This window comes from Rhinatrema bivittatum, chromosome 7 (genome assembly GCF_901001135.1).
Source record: "Rhinatrema bivittatum chromosome 7, aRhiBiv1.1, whole genome shotgun sequence".
NCBI classification, from domain to species: Eukaryota; Metazoa; Chordata; class Amphibia; order Gymnophiona; family Rhinatrematidae; genus Rhinatrema; species Rhinatrema bivittatum.
In genome coordinates, this window is record NC_042621.1 from 34,705,171 (window position 1) to 34,724,059 (window position 18,889).

The following is an 18,889-nucleotide window of genomic DNA, read 5'->3' on the forward strand; positions in this document are numbered from 1 at the left end:
TGCGCACTACCGCTCCAGGGCATTCTCAGCAGTGCCCAAGTCCCAAGGGCCCGTGTCCCTACGGGCTCCTCCCGGGGGGACCCCGGGCTCTGGGTGAAACCTTGCCAGTTCGTGCCTCCGCCTCCTGGCCTGCCTTGTGGTCATCGGTAGGCCGGCCCAAGGGTCCACCATCTACCCTCACTGCAGTCTAGCCGTAACAGTTTGCAAGGCCATGGACTCGGCGGAGGCTCCCGGTCTACAGGCCATCCCTGGGATGGCACAACGCCCCCAACAACAACAGCATTGCATCGACACCCTTGCTGCCACCGTGGAACAGCTGGTCAGCCGCCTGGAGGCTTCTCCACCAGACCCACCTCCAGCTCCGCCCCTTGCTTCCATCTCCAGCTCCACGTCGGTTACCCAGTTGCCTGCAACGACTCGCTATGCCGGGGACATCAAGACATGCCAAGGCTTCTTGAACCAGTGCTATGTCCGCTTCACTCTCTTACCAGCACAGTTCCCCTCAGACGCAGTCAAAGTGGCTTACATATTCTCGCTGCTGGATGGCAAAGCACTCGATTGGGCTTCTCCCATGTGGGAGCGTCAAGATCCCTTGTTACAGAACCTTCAGGAGTTTGTTCTCAACTTCCGCTTAGCTTTTGACGACCCTGCACGCCAAACTACGGCCACCTCTGAACTTTTGCACCTCAGGCAAGGGGTGCACTCAGTGGCGGACTATACTATAGACTTTCGCACCCTCGCCAAGGAGGTCGGTTGGCGGGACGACTGCCTTAGGGGGATCTTCCTGGAAGGCCTAGCTAGCCGTATCAAGGATGAGCTTGCGGGTCGAGATCTCCCGGATGACCTCAATGACTTAATTGATATCGCCGGAAGGGTGGACCGTCGTCTACAGCAACGAGACAAGGAGACACGCCCCTATCGAAGGGGTCCACCGCTTCCCCCAAGTACCACCCGGCCCGCAGCACCCAGGATACCACCTGCTTCTGCCGCCCCCGGAGAACCTATGCAGTTGGGCAAATCCCCACTGACCACTGAAGAAAGGAGGAGACGCCGTTCGCAGGGCCTTTGCCTCTACTGTGTCGGCAAGGGGCACTTCCTCGCCAACTGCTCGGAGCATCCGGGAAACGACCGTGCCTAGGTTACCCTGAGGAGCTACTCCTAGGCTTTGTGGGCTCAGCTCCTCAATGCACCATACCAGTGACTCTTAAATACCCCGGAGGGGAACTCCAGACTCGTGCCTTCATCGACTCTGGGGCCAAGGGCAACTTCATAGTAGCGGACCTGGTAAATCAGCTATTGCTCCCCACGCGACCCAAGGTTCCTCCACTATGTATCTCTTCCATCTGAGGTACGTTGCTCCCAGGGACCATCTCCTGTTGCACGGGTCCCTTGACCCTTCAGACCGGACTGCTCCATTCTGAGGAGATCTCCCTGCTGATTCTGGAACGGGCAGTACATCCTCTGATCCTCGGACTGCCGTGGCTGCAGCGTCACTCCCCGGTAATTCAATGGGACACCCTCCAGCTGACCCAGTGGAGTCCCTTCTGCTTCGCACACTGCCTGCAGGTCCCGCGTCCTCCGCCGCCGCTCCGGCTTTGCTCATCTCTCCTCTTACCGGAGCCGTATCAAGCCTTCGCCGACATGTTCTCCAAGAAGATGGCAGAGATTCTCCCTCAACACCGGCCATTCGACTGCCCTACTGACTTATTGCCGGGCACCACACCCCCTCGAGGCCGGGTCTATCCGCTGTCCCTACCAGAGACTGCTGCCATGTCCCAGTACGTTACCGAGAACCTTGCCAAGGGCTTCATTCGCCCTTCTCGTTCCCCCGTTGGAGCCGGCTTCTTTTTTGTGGCAAAGAATGTCGGCTCACTTCGCCCCTGTATAGACTATCGAGGCTTGAACGCCATTACCAAGAGGGATCGCTACCCCCTTCCACTGATCCCTGAACTTTTGGACCGTCTCCAGGGGTCCCAAGTATTCACGAAGCTAGACCTTCGGGGGGCCTACAACCTCGTCCGTATACGTCCTGGAGATGAATGGAAGACGGCCTTCAATACCAGGGACGGGCATTACGAGTACTTGGTAATGCCCTTCGGAGTCTGCAACGCCCCGGCCGTCTTCCAGAACCTCATGAACGAGGTTTTACGCGAGATGCTACACTCTCACGTCATCGTGTACCTTGATGACGTGCTAATTTTTTCAAAAGACTTGGAATCTCACCGCCAGCACGTCAGGCAAGTCCTACAGGCTCTAAGGGATAACTGCCTCTATGCCAAGTTGGAAAAGTGCGTCTTTAAGGCGGAGTCCTTGCCCTTTCTGGGGTACATCATTTTGTCCACTGGCTTCCGGATGGACCCCGAGAAGGTCTCGGCCATAACCAAATGGCCCCTGGGTCTCAAGGCTCTTCAAAGATTCCTGGGATTTGCTAACTTCTATAGACATTTCATTCCTCGCTACTCCCATCGGGTCGCTCCCCTCACTGCCCTAACCAGAAAGGGAGCAGATGCCAAAAGCTGACCCGACGCCGCCGTCAAGGCATTCTCCGATTTGAAAGAGGCATTCTTGGCCGACACCTGTCTCCGCCACCTGGACCTGGCAAGACCCTTCATCGTCAAAGTCGACGCCTCCAGCGTGGCCGTTGGGGCGGTCCTCAGCAAACACTCCACTTCAGGCCAATTATTACCTTGCTCATATTTCTCCAAGAAATTCTCCCCAGCCGAAGCGAATTACTCCATTGGAGATAAGGAACTTTTGACAATCAAACTCGCCTTCGAGGAATGGAGGCAGTGGCTCAAGGGAGCTAAACACCCAGTCACCGTATACAGTGACCACAAGAACTTGGAGTATCTGTCCCAAGCCCAGCGGTTAAACCCCCGTCAGGCCCGGTGGTCTATGTTCTTCAGCCGCTTTGATTTCACACTGCAATACCGCCCTGCAGCAAAGAACCTTCGGGCCGATGCCCTGTCATGGACCTCCATGTCTGAAGAGGACCTCGAGCCTCCCCAATACATTCTGGACCCCAGCAAGGTTCGTCTATCAGCCCCTGACGGTCCTTTCTCAAGATAGAACAGTGGTTCCCCGACGCGACCGACTAAAAACCCTACGCTGGGCTCACGACTCCCTTACTGGAGGCCACGCTGGGTGGGAGCGAACACTGGAACTCCTCAACCGGTTCTACTGGTGGCCCAACATCCGGCAGGACATCCTCACCTACGTAAGCTCTTGTCCCACCTGTGCCCGATAAAAACCCAGTCCTGGTCCTCAGTGTGGTCTTCTGCAGCCTCTCCCAGTTCCCACAGAAACTTGGACCCACCTCGCTACAGACTTTATGGTCGACCTACCACCGTCACACGGGAAGACGGTCATCTGGGTCACCGTCGACCATTTCTCCAAAATGGCGCACTTTGTGCCGCTGCCCAAGCTGCCGTCCGCATCCGAACTGGCCCTTCTTTTTGCCCAACACATATTCCGGATTCATGGGCTTCCCCAGGATATCGTTTCTGACCGGGGGCCGCAGTTCACCGCGCAGCACTAGAGGGCTCTCTGCAAATGCTTCAAGGTTCAACTCAGCTTCTCCACCGCTTTCCACCCTCAGAGCAATGGTCAGTCCGAAAGGATGAACCGCTCCCTAAAGACCTTCCTGCGTGCCTTCATCAATGAAAGGCAGGACAACTGGACTGAGCTCCTATACCCTGGGCCGAGTTTGCCTATAATAACCAGTATCATGCCGCCACCGGACGCTCACCCTTCCAGCTGGTATATGGAAAGCAGCTTAAACCTCCGCTCCCCATTTCCATGCCCAGTGTTTCCCCGGCTGCTCAGCTGACGGCTCAGCAACTGCAGACTCTTTGGCAAACAACCCAGGACAAGTTGGCTGTCTCTGCCTCCTCTGCCAAGCGAGCAGCTGATCGCCACCGACGCCCGGCACCCTTGTATCAGCCTGGAGACCGAGTCTGGCTCAGTACGAAGAACATCCATCTGAGGCTTCCCTCTAGGAGATTTGCACTCAAGTTCTGTGGACCCTTCCGGGTTGCCGAAAGGGTGGGGCTCGTTTCCTACCGATTGAGGTTGCCATCCTCGCTACGGATCCACGACGTCTTTCACGTCTCTCTGCTGAAGCTTCTGGTCCTCTCCCGCTACCACCGCAAGCTTCCGGACTCTTCCGCTACTCCCACAGCTGATGATCCCACGTACCAGGTACGTGAAGTACTAGACGTACGATTCTACAACCGAAGATGGGAGTACCTCCTCGCCTGGGAGGGTTGTGGCGACGAGGACAACACCTGGGAGCCAAGCCGCAACATCCTAGACAAGTCCCTCCTTCAGTAGTTTCATCTTGACCACCCTGAGAAACCCGGTCCTTTAAAGAGGGGCCGTATAGGGGGGGGGGTTACTGTTGCGGTCCCAACCGCCCCTCTCCTGATCAGGCTCAGGCCCGCCTACCTCCGCTCCGGCAGCCGCGGGATTCCGCCCAGCCCAGGTCCCGGGAGGCCCTCCGTCCGCGCGGTTCCCATGTGGCGGACGCCATTGCAGGCCTGTTCTCCGGCCACGCGCACGCGCGAGGACGCTCTTCTTGTGCGTCCAGCTCCCGGAAGCCCGGCTCCACCTCCTCCGCTGACATCACGCTCTGCTCCCGATATAACCGGCGTTCAGTCGTTCACTAAACGCCTTGCAACGAGGTTCCTAGCTGACTAGTTGCTTCCTGTCTGCGTTTCCTGTTGATTCCCAGATACCTGCCTTGACTCCGGTTTGCTTCTGACTTCGCTACAACCTGCTGCCTGCCTCAACTCCAGTTTGCTTCTGACTTCGCCACAGCCTGCAGCCTGCCTTGACTCCAGTTTGCTTCTGACTTCGCTACAGCCTGCGGCCTGCCTCGACTCCGGTTTGCTTCTGACTTCGTCACAGCCTGCAGCCTGCCTTGACTCCGGTTTACTTCTGACTTCGCTACAGCCTGCGGCCTGCCTCGACTCCAGTTTGCTTCTGACTTCGCCACAGCCTGCAGCCTGCCTTGACTCCGGTTTGCTTCTGACTTCGCTACAGCCCGCCGCCTGCCCTGTCCCGGGTTGCCCCGGACTGCTTACCACTGCCCGCCTGCTCTGGCCCTGAGCGTTCCCTCTGGGCCAGCCTTCTGACCCAGCCTGTCTCTCTGACTCTCTGGCAAGCCTCTAGCCGGCTCAGCTCCTAGTGGGCCTCCTGCCTTCCCTGCGCACTACCGCTCCAGGGCATTCTCAGCAGTGCCCAAGTCCCAAGGGCCCGGGTCCCTACGGGCTCCTCCCGGGGGGATCCCAGGCTCCGGGTGAAACCTTGCCAGTTCATGCCTCCGCCTCCCGGCCTGCCTTGTGGTCATCGGTAGGCCGGCCCAAGGGTCCACCATCTACCCTCACTGCAGTCTAGCCATAACAAGGTAATCTCGGAATACCTTATCATCTTTAATATAAGTAGGGAACTTACAACAGTTGCTTTTAGGTAGGTTATCTTCCCAATTAATGTTGGCTCATATCAAGGCATGATCAGATACTCCTGGAGCATCAATCCCAGTGGATGAGATAAGGGGGAAAAAAGAAGCATCACCCAATATATAATCGATTCTAGAGAGCGTACCATGAGCCTTAGATACATGAGTATAGTTCTTTTCTTCAACATGAAGGACTATCCAATAATCCATAAAATTTAATTCTCGACATAGTTGGCTAATAAGTGTTGGTTTATTATGGCTAAGCTGATGGGGTTTACCCAGGAATTTGTCGATGAGAGGCCTATCCCAAGGCGGCTCAGGCCCTTTAAATCTGCGACGCTGCACGGGGCCTCCCTCTTTCGGCGCAAACCCGCAATTCCTCTCACCTCCTTCTTTGCAGGGGCTCGCGCGGTCAGTGCAGCCCAGTCGGGGCAGGAGCCCGCTCACCAGCTTGAGTGGTGAGCCAGCAGAGACCCGGGGGAAAGGAAAATAAAATCTGAAAAAAACGCCGGAACCACGTAGTGAGTGAGACCGCTCCCACCCTAACCCGATCGGCCTATCCCAAGGCGGCTCAGGCCCTTTAAATCTGCGACGCTACACGAGGAGTTGTGCATCGAGCGTCGCGCGCCCGAAGGAGTGCGACCTAACGGGCCTGTCCCTTAGTGCGCCCCTTTGTGAGCCCCAGGACCCAGGACAAGGGAAAATATCCAACTACAGACATTCCCCGCTAACTCCACCATTCAAATTTGTTTCTTTTTCCATCAGTTTTTATCCAGCTTGCAATCAGAAGTCTCACACACTCACCTCGACCTCATCCTATTTCAGCTATCACCTTCCTGATATCACCCAGTCGCCTCCACACTCATTCAGCACTCGTCCTGATATCATTCAGCATCATACAGAACTCTTCCTGACTCTTCAGCCAACCTCCTCCAGCACTTATCCTGACCAAACCCAGCACTCATCCATAGCTCTCCCAGCATCATACATGTCATCCAGCATTTTCATCCAGTAACCATCCAGCATCATCTGGACCTCATCCAGCACTCATCCAGCATCATCCAACCCTCATCCAGCATCTCCAAGCACTCATCTAGCATCATCCAGCATCTTCAAGCACTCATCCAGCACTCATCTAGCATCATCCAGCCCTCATCCAGCACTCATCAGCATCATTCAACCCTCATCCAGCATCTCCAAGCACTCATCCAGCTCTCATCCAGCCCTCATCCAGCATCTTCAAGCACTCTTCCAGATCTCATCTAGCATCATCCAGCACTCACCCAATACTCATCATCAAGCTCTCATCCAGAACTCACCAAGCTTCATCCAACATCATCCAGCAATCATCCAGCACCCATCATACTCCACTCATTCAGAACTCTTCCAGATATTCAACCAGCCGCCTCCAGCAATCATCCAGATCTCACCAGCATACTCCAACACCCGTCCCAGATCATATCCCAGAGACTAGCCAGCGTCCTCCAGCACCAATCACTCAACCTCACTCCTCCAACAAACGCCTTCCTCTTCTCAACGACAATTTAATCTCAACATCTAGACCAGAAGGAATCCCAATCATGCCAAAACCACCAACCAACCCAAAGATCGCGACATCTCCCAACACGATTCATCAGAAAAGTCATAGATACCTAATAAATATCCCACTCATAAAAAAATATAAAAAACTTGTTATGTCTCACCTTCTTTCTCATAAATGCTCAATCCTTAACCAAAAAATTCATGTTAATATCAGACATACTGCATGAAAAAAACTCCGATTTCATCGCTGTAACCGAAACTTGGTTCAAAAGCACCGATCAAGTCTTAACGAACCAGCTAAACAACAATGCATATGACACATTTGCAATCCCACGCAAGTCCCGCAGAGGAGGAGGACTACTCCTTACCATAAAAAAACATTTCTCAATGAAAATGATCCCACACAATCTCCCAAGACAATACGAAATATCTCTCTTTGACTGAAAACCTGCAAATATGCCTAGTATACTGCCCTCCCAAACTTCTAGATAACGAAATCTCTCCACTCCTAAAATTCCTAATTACAAACATCAGTATGAAAAAAGCAACTATTATACTTGGCGACTTCAATCTTCACACAGATACCAGCCAAGATCTCAAAACTGCCAAACCATGCTCGACATGCTATCAAGTCTGAACCTAAACCTACAAGTGAACAACCCCACACATAAAGCAGGACACACTTTGGACCTGATCTTCACAAATCATTATTTCTCAGACACATCAATTTCATACAGGCCAGTCCCTTGGTCAGATTACTACCTCTTACAATGCAATACACAAGCAAACATCAACAACACGGCAAAAAGAAATGAATCAAGATCTTTCAAATACCGACCACCATTCCAAATCAACATTCTCCAACAAGAACTCGGAAAACAACTAGCAAATCTGGACCTCTCCAATATAAACAACGCCATTCATTCCTGGTTCCAACTTACAGAAGATACCGCAAACAATATAAACCCTGAGAAATTTAAACAGATAAAGAATCACAGAGAACAGCAGAACCCATGGTTCAACTCTCAACTAAGAATAGCAAAATCCAACCTCAGGCAAATAGAAAAGGAATGGCAAAAATACAACTGTCCTGTGACACTGCAAAGATACTGTACCCAACTCGCCGCTTATAAAAAAATGATTCTGAATACGAAATGTGACTACTATAGTAAAAAGATCAAAAACTCCACCAATAACTCCAAATCCCTATACAACATCGTAAACAACCTCATATCTGAAAATAACAAATCCCAAACATTGGGAACCAAAAATTTAAGCCAAGACTTAGCTATGTTTTTTAGGAACAAAATAAGCAAAATAACTAATGCCATCAACAAATCCTCGATCACAGAAAACATAATTCCCACACCTAATATAATCCCATGGTCTAATTTTGAACCAATCTCCACCACGGAAACAGAAAAAATGCTAATAAAAATAAACCCAGCACGCCATGATCTAGACATAATCCCCACACGAGAGCTAAAGGAAATTGCTCATTCCACAGTCCCAATGGTAGCAGCAATTATCAATAAATCTCTCGAAGAAGGTAAGCTACCAGTCAAGTTAAAAACCACAACAATCAAACCAATATTAAAGAAGAAGAACATGAATCCAGATGACTTGAACTGCCGTCCAATATCAAACCTACCCCTACTTGCAAAACTGACAGAGAAAGCGGCTCTGAAACAGCTAAATGAGAACCTCGATAACAACAAAATATTACATCCCACCCAACACGGCTTTAGGAAAAACCTTAGCACCGAGACCCTTCTGCTCAACCTATTAAACAATATACTAAGAGGTTTCGATAACAAACTAAGGGGGTCATTTATCAAAATGCGATAAGGTGTTTTCGCTTGCGTTAAGGGCTTATCGCATGCGAAAAGCCCCGTTAACGCATGCGATAGGCCCTTACCGCATGCGATCACACTGTTTTGTATGGTGCGATGCAAATTCCAAAAATAGGAGGAGTTAGGGGCAGAGAGTGGGCTGGGTTAGCCTGTCTGTGAAGAGCTATCACACTGATTTTAACAACACCTCTTTGGATTGCATTAGGCTGTGTGATAAGGTTTCATTGCCATTTGTGATGTCTTGTGTAAGTCTGATTTCAGCTCTGAGAGAGAGAGAGAGAGAGAGAGAGAGAGAGAGAGAGAGAGAGAGAGAGAGAGAGAGAGAGAGAGAGAGAGAGAGAGAGAGAGAGAGAGAGAGAGACTGGCTATAATGTCATGGCCCATAGGTAGGTATTTGTATCCCTATGGTAGGCCCACCTAGTAACTCGAGGTGGGGTTTAGGTAACAATGTAGGGGTTTAGGGGCCACTTTGACATTCTACGTGACACCTACGAACAGAAAAGTGGTCTCTTGTGAAGATTTGCTGGCCTTCGGAGTGAGGAAACTCACTCCAAGATGAGATTTGGGCAAGGTTCTCTCAAGCTAGCTTGATGTTACCCAGGTAGAGAATCCATCAAGCTAGGTTGAGAGAACTTTGCCCAAATCTCATCTTGGAGTGAGTTTCCTCACTCCGAAGGCCAGCAAATCTTCACAAGAGACCACTGTTCTGTTCGTAGGTGTCACGTAGAATGTCAAAGTGGCCCCTAACCCCCTACATTGTTACCTAAACCCCACCTCGAGTTACTAGGTGGGCCCACCATAGGGATACAAATACCTACCTATGGGCCATGACATTATGGCCAGGCTCTCTCTCTCTCTCTCTCATGTGTCTGGGACCATTAAAAATGGCCCCAGACACCCATTAAAAATGGTCCCCCAGTGGTTGAATGCAGGAAATACAACAGGTCTGGCACTTATCACAGAATCTGAAAATGGTATCGCAATTTGCTCTTCGCACAGGTAATTAGCGCAAATTGCAATAAATGCTATATTAGCATAAAACACACCCCTTTTGCTATCGCATGCGGTACTTACCGCATTTTGATAAATCCAGGCCTAAGCCATTTACTAATCCTACTTGACCTCTCTGCCACATTTGACACGGTAGACCACAAAAACCTAATATCAAGACTAGCAAACATAGGTCTCTCAGGCAAAACTCTAGACTGGTTCACATCATTCCTAAAAGACAGATATTTCAAAGTCTCCCTCAACAACACTTCTGAAGCCACCCCCCTTGAAACTGGAGTGCCACAAGGGTCTGCTCTTTCGGCTACACTCTTTAATATTTACCTACTCCCTCTCTGCCAACTCCTCTCAAGCCTAGGCGTAACATACTATATGTACACCGACAATATTCAACTACTCATATCAATAACTTCCACCATTGAAGACGCAATGATACTAGCAGCCTCTCACCTAGATTCGATTAGAAGCATGCTAAACCACCTAAACCTATGCCTCAACATGAGCAAAACCGAGTGCATTCTAATAGAAAGAAAAAACTCAGGATCTAAAACCAACCCTTCCATACAAATAGACAACATCTGTATCCAACTAAAGGACAACGTAAAGACCTCAGTATATGGATCGACAGTGAACTACAAAAAGCACATCGCAACAAAAACAAAAGAAGGCTTCCATAAACTCCAAATACTTAAACATCTAAAACCGCTGCTGCACCACCAAGAATTCAGAACAGTCTTACAATCTCTTATCTTCTCCAGCCTCGACTACTGCAACTCACTCTTGATAGGTCTCCCAAAAGTTGCCTTAAAACCATTGCAATTACTACAGAATGCTGCAGCCAGAGTCCTAACCGGCAAAAAGAAATCAGACCACATCACCCCCGTGCTCAACAGTCTACACTGGCTACCACTAGAAAAAAGAATTGAATTCAAAATTCTAACAATCTTACACAATGCAATATACAAAGCTGATAACACGGCACTATATAACGTCATACAAATACACAGATCACAACGCACAAGAACCGCAAGTAAATTACATCTAGTCATACCATCACTTCCACTAGCCAAGCTATCCAACACAAGAAACAGAGCCATTTCTATTGCTGGACCGAATTTATGGAATGCACTACCAGAACACTTGAGCTCACAAAGCAACATCAAATCATTTAAAAAAGAGCTCAAAACATGGATCTTCAGTCAAACTTTTAAAGATGGTATTGGTTAGCGACACATACCTTATTTTATCTAATGCATAACTTTTTTCGGTTATGCAAGACTATTTCATAGTTCATTTTAAGCTTGATCGTTCACTGACCAGAATGTTACTATATAATTACCTACAGTCATTTAAAATTAGCTCCTTATAGGTACATAATACCTAACGTCCTCTTCCTCCTAGAAAAGAACATCCCCCTATACTATGTTATCACAATCCAATATTGATTAATGAACCCCTCTAAGTTTGTCTAAAATCAATTAAGTTCAAACGTTTTATTATTCATTACCCAGGTTTGATTCCCTCCAGATACCAGGTTTATTTGCATTTACTCCCTTTTTATTCAAGTTGCTGTCAAAATTGTACTAAGTTGTTTGTATATGTTTGTTGACAAAAATTTGACAAAATGTACAATGTTGTTGTATCTGTAAACCGGAGTGAAGGCAACTTGCTATACTTCGGTATAAAAAAACTTTTAAATAAATAAAATAAATCATGTACACTGTTAAAATCCCCTACTAGTAACTGTCTACCTGTGCCAAATGTGAGAAATAGATTTGCAATTTTGGCAAAGAATTCAGGAGAAGGAGAGTTAGGTCCGTAAATGTTAACAATAGAAATGTCTTTGCCATTTAGTTTCCCAATTATTAATATGTACTTTCCCTCTGGGTCTATTAGCTCTTTGATCAGCTGAAAAGAAAGATTTTTGTGTATTAATATTGCTACTCCTACTTTTTTTCCCAAAGCTGCAGAGATGTAGCACTGACCAACCCAGTCTCTTCTGAGCATTTTGGTTTCTATCTCTGTCAGATGCGTTTCTTGTATACAAGCTATCTGTACTTTGGAAAGTTTTAGAAACTGTAAAACTTTGGTTCTCTTAATCAGTTGACCTAGGCCATTTACATTCAAACTGGCTAGTTTTATGTGATTCCTACTGGTCTCAGTGAAAAAACCTTATAAGCACAGTGAGCTGTAAGAGGCAGATGATAGGCTCCCCAGCCTAAGTCCACCATCCAGGCAGGCCGATACAGTACAGGGCGCTCCGACGGAGTGCACTGTTAACCTGCCCTTGGACGCGCATTTTCCCTTACCCCTTATTCAGTAAGGGGCGGAAAACGCGCGTCCAACCCGTGGCACCTAATAGCGCCCTCAACATGCAAATGCATGTTGATGGCCCTATTAGGTATGCACGCGGGATACAGTAAGTAAAATGTGCAGCCAAGCCACATTTTACTCTAAGAAATTAGTGCCTACCCAAAGGTAGGCGCTAGTTTCTGCCGGCACCGGGAAAGTGCACAGAAAAGCAGTAATGTTGTGTTTCAGTGGTTTTAGTGTGCCCATGGGCCTCAGCCCAACCCCGGCCATCCAGGGCCGAACCAAGGGTTGACGGTGGCTCCGCATGGCTGGACACTCTACCCTCTGCCAGGCCGGCAAGCTCCCATGGCCAAACATCCGAGGATGTTGGAAGGTGAATGGTCCTCCGACCATTCCGGGCCCTTTCGGACCTGCTGCGAGCAGCATGGAGCAGCAGACCTGGCCTGAGGTTGAGGGCAGACGGGCCTTGGCATGGAAACACTGGAGTTGATGCAACGGCATCACATGGCACGAAGACACTTGGCAGAAGACGTGACATCAGGGCTGTGGATACAAGACACCAGGATCGATGCGGACGGCATCGCAGACGAGACACTTGACGAGGTTGATGCAGACGGCATCCAAGACGAGGATTCATGGCTGGGATGATGCAGACGGCATCCGAGGCAAGACACATGGCTGGATAAGGCAGACGAAGACACTTGGCATCAAGGCAAGACACAAGGCATGGACATTGGCACTGTCTCTCAGGGCGCCCTACTCAGGCCACCCGCGGGACTGAGTCACGGACCACCCTGTCCGTTACGCGCCCTACACAGCCCCAAGGCTGGTCGCGGACCACGACGGGAGCGGGACAGCGCAGGAAGACACATCAGGCTTCACGGCTCAGGAGCACAGGACAACCGTCCACCGGTAGCCTAGTCCACCCAGGAACTACATCTGGGGAACCCCCGGCCTACCGGTACCAGAAGGCTCCAGAGCGAGGACGAGGCGGAGTGAAGGCGAGAACATCAGGAGGGCAGGAACACCAGGACGAAGACGAAGAAGCCTGGACATGGACCTCAGGCGAAGACGTGGACATGGAACAAGACATCAAGGTGCGGAGCTCCACAAGAAGAAGACCTTACAAAGTCTCTGGCAGGCCGGAGCCTCCAGAGCGAAGACTGGAACACGATGCAAGGCACTGGAACTATGGACGGAGCAGCCCTTTATAGGGCTGAGCCAGGAAGTAGTCATTAAGGTGGGGCCCAGACACTTCTTGTGTCTGGCCCTTTAAATAGAGAAGAGAGACGCGGCCGCGCGTCTAAGGAACAGGAGCAGGGCTGTGCAGGACCCTGGACAGCGACCTGCACAGCGTCTGCACGTCGGCGACGTCAGAGGAAGCAGGAGAGAGCCTGGACGCCGGCTCCAGCGTCGGCAGTGGCTCCAGCCGCTGCGGGAGGCCCCGGGGGCGGCTCCTGCCGCTACTCGAGCCCGGGGCTGCGGCCTAAACGCCGCGAAGATCCAGATGACGTCGGGGGCACTCCGTGCCCCGTGGGAGGCCGCGGCTCTGACCACGGAGCCAGGGATGACGGTGGGTGGCCTCCGGGCCGCGTGGGCGAAGAAAACAGCGGTGAGTCAGCTTGCTCGCGGGGGGGAACCCCGCGGGCGGCGAATTCATAACAAGTAAAAGCTGCTTTTCTGTGCACCCTCCGACTTAATGTCATAGCGATATTAAGTTGGAGGTCCCGAAGGGTGTAAAAAGTAAAAAAAAAAAAGTAAATTGGGCCGGCAGCTGTCGGGCCGAAAACCGGACGCTCAATTTTGCTGGCGTCCGGTTTCCAAGCCCGTGGCTGTCAGCGGGCTCGAGAACCAACGCTGGCAAAATTGAGCGTCGGCTGTCAAACCCACTGACAGCCGCCGCTCCAGGTCAAAAGGAGGCGCTAGGGACGCGCTAGTGTCTCTAGCGCCTCCTTTTGCCCGTTTCTACTGCACCACCTAATTTACATACTGAATCGCGCGCACCGGCGAGTGGCCGGTGAGCACGCTGGGAGAACGGGCGTTCGTCCGCTCTCCCACGTTTTTACTGAATCGGCCCGAAACCGGGATGCATTTCTGTATACCCATTTGCCCAAGTTCCATCGATCAGTATCAGAAGAGATAAGCAAAGAAAAGAAACTTGGAAGTACCCTATGCTGCATATACCCACCCTTCCCCCATCCCCCCTCCCTTTCCCCTTACCCCATCCTTCATCCCTAAGCATCATTAGATTCTCAGTAGAGTTCCTCACCAAAAGGGGAGGAAACCTTGGGGGTGCACTACTGATGTGTCGTGCCCCCCACCCTTCCGCAACAGCATCAGAACAGCCAAAAATTAACATCATCAATTAAGTTAACTCACTACCATTTAGGCGTATTTACATATCTTCATATGGTCGTCGACACACATACAGATATTTCTTCTAGGAAGGTTACAGGTTCAAAGTTATAAAATCATGGACATCGAAAAGTTATTACTGGTACCAGCGAATGCCCTGTCTCCGGAATTTTCTCATTGGGATCAGATTAATTCCCCTTCAGTTCTTAGGGAGTTACAGAATAGGCCGCCGGCCTCACACAGCGGCATCGGTAAGGTCTTGCCGTATGTCTCCAATGGGCTAGCCATGAACAAGTCCGACGTATGCCCGCACCTTACACTCCGTCTACTTCCAACATCCAGGAGCAAGTGGCACCCAAACTCCAAGGGAAGGGCAGGCGGTGTAGTTAGGGGCTACATTTAGATCCATGCCTGAATTAAAACAGAGTGCTACAAACCCGATCAGGGATTTTCTCCAGGTGCCCTTAGGTTTGTGTGTTGGCACTCATGTCGATGCTGCGTCTGCTTCTGTTCTCTTAGCAGACACAGACTTTGTTTCTATTGAACAAATCCCGAGGGATATGATGAACAGAGAACATAAGATCCACAATCACCCATCAAGATATCATTATAAGGCTAGCCCAATTAGGATGTTCATGACACAGGCGTGGTAGGCTTTAGGCCGACTCGATCACAAGAAGGAGGTTATCAACAGGGGGCCATAATTGTATTTTACCGTGAGGATAGTTTCTCGGACCGCAACCAGTTCAGAAGGCTCCGAGATATCTGCCCCATCGGGAGGTATTAACTTAGATACCCAACATTTATAGAATTGTGCTAGCGCTTCCCAGGTTGCTTCTCATGCTGTTAAGTCCCGATGTGATTGCCATTTCAGGAGCGCATTTTCAATGTCCAGCAATATCTGTGAACAATAACTTAAGTTGTTGTGTCCCTCCAATCACAAAGTAGGCAAATAACTGCTATAATAGCGTAAAAAAACTATATCGAAGGGGGAACACATGTTCGACATGAAACACCATGGTAGTGAGAGTCAATGTTCTTAATCAATACTGGGTCAGGAAAAAGCTTGTTAACTTTTCACAAATTGGCCATGAATTCTTTCGCCTGTTCCATGGTCGTAAAAACATGTTCCTTACCTCCGTGCTTGAATTTCAAGGTAGCAGGGTTTGCTAGTTGAAATCTGATGTTTTTGTTGAAAAGATCCGTACACAGTGGGCTGAATTGCTTGCGTTTCTGAGCCAGTGCCACAGAAAAGTCTTGGTACAGCCAGATTTCCGCATCTTTATATTTCAGCACCTGTTTCGCTCGGTATGCTTGAAAAATTCTCTGTTTTTGTGACCAGTTCAGCAGTTTGTCCCCTTCCCGCCTCCTACCAAAACGATGCGCTCGCTCAATGTGAAAGGTTTGGCCTAGTTCGGGTAGGCCCAGGGCTTCTGGGAGCCAAGTTTCTAAAATAGATTCTAAGTTAGACTCTCCCGCGGACTCCGGGAAGCCAGACAGATGGATGTTATTTCGTCTGGCCCTGTTTTCTAAATCGTCAATCTTCTCTGTTTGTGCTGCTACAGTAGTTTCCAGGGCCTGCACTCGACTCCGCGTGGCCAGGGAAGAGTCCTCCAGCTCAGAGACCCTGGTTTCTATTTCTGCCAAGCGCGGCAGTATTTCCACGAAGGAGTCTTTCAGATCTTTAAGTTGTGTGGACAGATCATTGAACCGGCCATCGAGGGCATCCACTATTGCGTTGGTGACATTAAGAGTAAAGTCCGTTGGTGAGGTGATTGAGTTCGGCGTGCTAGGAGGTGTCTGCCTGCTCGGGGCGTCCGCTCTCAAGCTGCCGGTCCTGATTTTTCCTTTTCTTTTTTATTTCCCTTCAGGGGCATGCTACTCACGCCTTTAAGCATAAATTTATCTATAGACATTAATTTACAATACCCGTTGTAAATGATGCTGTTCGGTGGAGGATTTAAGGAGATATCTGCTGATTGCAGAATGGCGGGGCACGGAGCTAAAGCAGAAACGCCCGCTCAGCTACATTGCATCACGTGACCCCCCCCCAAGAATTTAGATTTAAATGTTATGTTTGCCATCTCGCGGGACAGTCCTGCAAGCCGGCTCACTCACCCAGGCTCTCCGGTCGGTTGCTTGGAACAACAGTGCCACTACTCTCCCATGCGGCTAGATGCCGCTACCTCTTCCTCCTCAGGATGCACTTAGGCGCATGCAGAAATTGTGTTAGTTTAAAGAGCTCATCACGGGAATGGCTTGTAATACCTGATGATGACATCAGATTACAGGACCTATTTAAAGGAGTTGCTGACACTCTTTTCTCACCTCAGCAACAGGTAGTGTGAGTTGCTGCTTCAGGTCTTCTCTGTGTCTTCAGCCTTGCCTTGCCTTCATCTTCAGCCTTGTTCAGGCCTCCGTGTCTTCAGCCTTGCCTTGTCTTCATCTTTAGCTTCGTCCAGTCTTCCATGTCCTCAGCCTTGCCTTGGCCCTTAGACTGACCTCTGGTACTGACCCTAGCCTGTAACCTGACCATCCTTGTCTGCCACATGCCTTGACCCCAGCCTGACTATGGAACCTCTTTTAGCCTTCACCAGGGTCACTCACCTAAGTCCTGCCGGCCCCCAGATCCCAAAGGCTCAACCCGCCGGGGAAGGGGCTGGTATAGGCGAAGCTCCAGCTCAATCTCTGCATCATCTTCCGCCAATTGGCAGTGAGGACCTACTGGGCCTTCCCAGTAGTTCTCATCAACCTCACTCCAACACAAGGGTCCACAACTCTAACAGTTTGCTGAGGCAATGGACCCAGCAGCCCAGGCTTCACTCCAAGCAATTCTGGGCTTGGCATAGTGTCTACAGGAGCAGCAACAGGTGCTCAATTAGGTCACCATGGCCTTGGAGAAGTTGGCCGTTATAGTAAATGCCCTGAGGCAAGAACTCTGATTGAGACCAATGACTCTACCTCCTCAGATACCACTGGCCACCACCTGACCTTTATTGCATCTATCGCCACCCTCACATTTCATGGGGGATCCCATGCAATGACGTAGCTTTATAAACCAGTGTCAGATGTATTTCTAGCTACAGGCCATGATATTTCCTGATGAATGGACCAAGATCACTTATGTTCTCTCACTCTTGGGCGGCACTGCCTTGGCATGGGCTTCCCTTCTATGGGAGTGCAAGGATCTCATACTCCAGAATCTGACTAACTTTCTGTAGAAGTTCCACCTCATTTTTGACGAGCCAGGAAGTGATGCTGCCCAAGCCACCAACATTCTACAGATCTAACAGGGATCCCAGACCCTCTCAGAGTACACCACTGAGTTTAGGAAGCTCATCTCTGACCTGAACTGAGGCAAGGACAGCCTCACATCCATCTTCCTGCAAGACCAAGTAGGCCAGATAAAAGAAGAGCTTGCAGCCCAAGAACTTCCCACTTCACTAGATAATCTCATCGCCCTGGCTGGGCATATAGACTGCAGACTCCAAGAAAGGACATGAGAGCACGTGTTTCGATGCATTGTCCCTTTGGCATCCTGTATTTGGTAGGCTTCTCTTTTATTTATTTTTTATTTTAGTGATTTTTTTTAAAATTTTTTTTAGTGATTTTATTTTATTTTAGTGATTTTTTTTTCTCTTCCCTCTGGTAACTAATTTCTCAGAGCCCAGACCCCAGGATGAACCCATGCAATTGGGTCACAGCTGGATAACAACCCAGGAAAAGGCACCTCATAGACACAGGGCCTGCGCATGTATTGTGACGCTCTAGGACACCTGGTGGCCCACTGCCCAGAGAAACCAGGAAACGTCTGTGCCTAGAGTTAACTGGGGAGATAACCCTAGGCCAGACTTCCTCCGCACTCTGATACTAGAGGAAATTTCATAGATCAAGCCCTGGTGAACCACTGCCATTTACCTACACTTTCCTTGGAGCAACCATTTATTGTTTCCTCCATCTAGAGTGACCCTCAACCCAGGAAGAATCACATAACGCATGGTTCCGCTTACCCTCCACATCGATGTACTTCATTCTGAGTCAATCACTCTCCTACCTTGAGGGGGTCAGTCCAATTACCTGGGTCTTCCTGTTGTGGAGGTGGACCCTGAGCCCCGAGGTGGAGTTGACGCTACCCGTGGGGAAGCCCCCATGGGTTCCCACCGCCAGGAGGCGAAGCAGAACAGGAAGTGGAGGCTAACTGGAGCTTCACCAGTACCAGCCCTCATTCCCTGAAGGTTGAGCCCCTGGGTACTGGGGCTGGCTGGTCTTAGGCGGGCCTCCGCGTGGTTGATCCCATGGCGGGTGCTCAAGGCAGGGAACGAGGAAGCAGCAGAGACACAGGTCCAATGAAACTGGGTTC

The 18,889-nt window shown here is 50.1% G+C and overlaps 1 protein-coding gene across 1 annotated transcript in view; it reads left to right on the plus strand.

The window, feature by feature from the left end:
* CDH16 (cadherin 16) overlaps positions 1-18,889 on the plus strand; it is a 469,853-nt gene that overhangs the window by 157,291 nt on the left and 293,673 nt on the right. The window contains exons 11-12 of the mRNA XM_029610660.1: positions 151-1,008; positions 3,807-4,200. Coding sequence (XP_029466520.1) covers positions 151-1,008; positions 3,807-4,200 — 1,252 coding nt within the window. The remainder of the gene's footprint in view (positions 1-150; positions 1,009-3,806; positions 4,201-18,889) is intronic.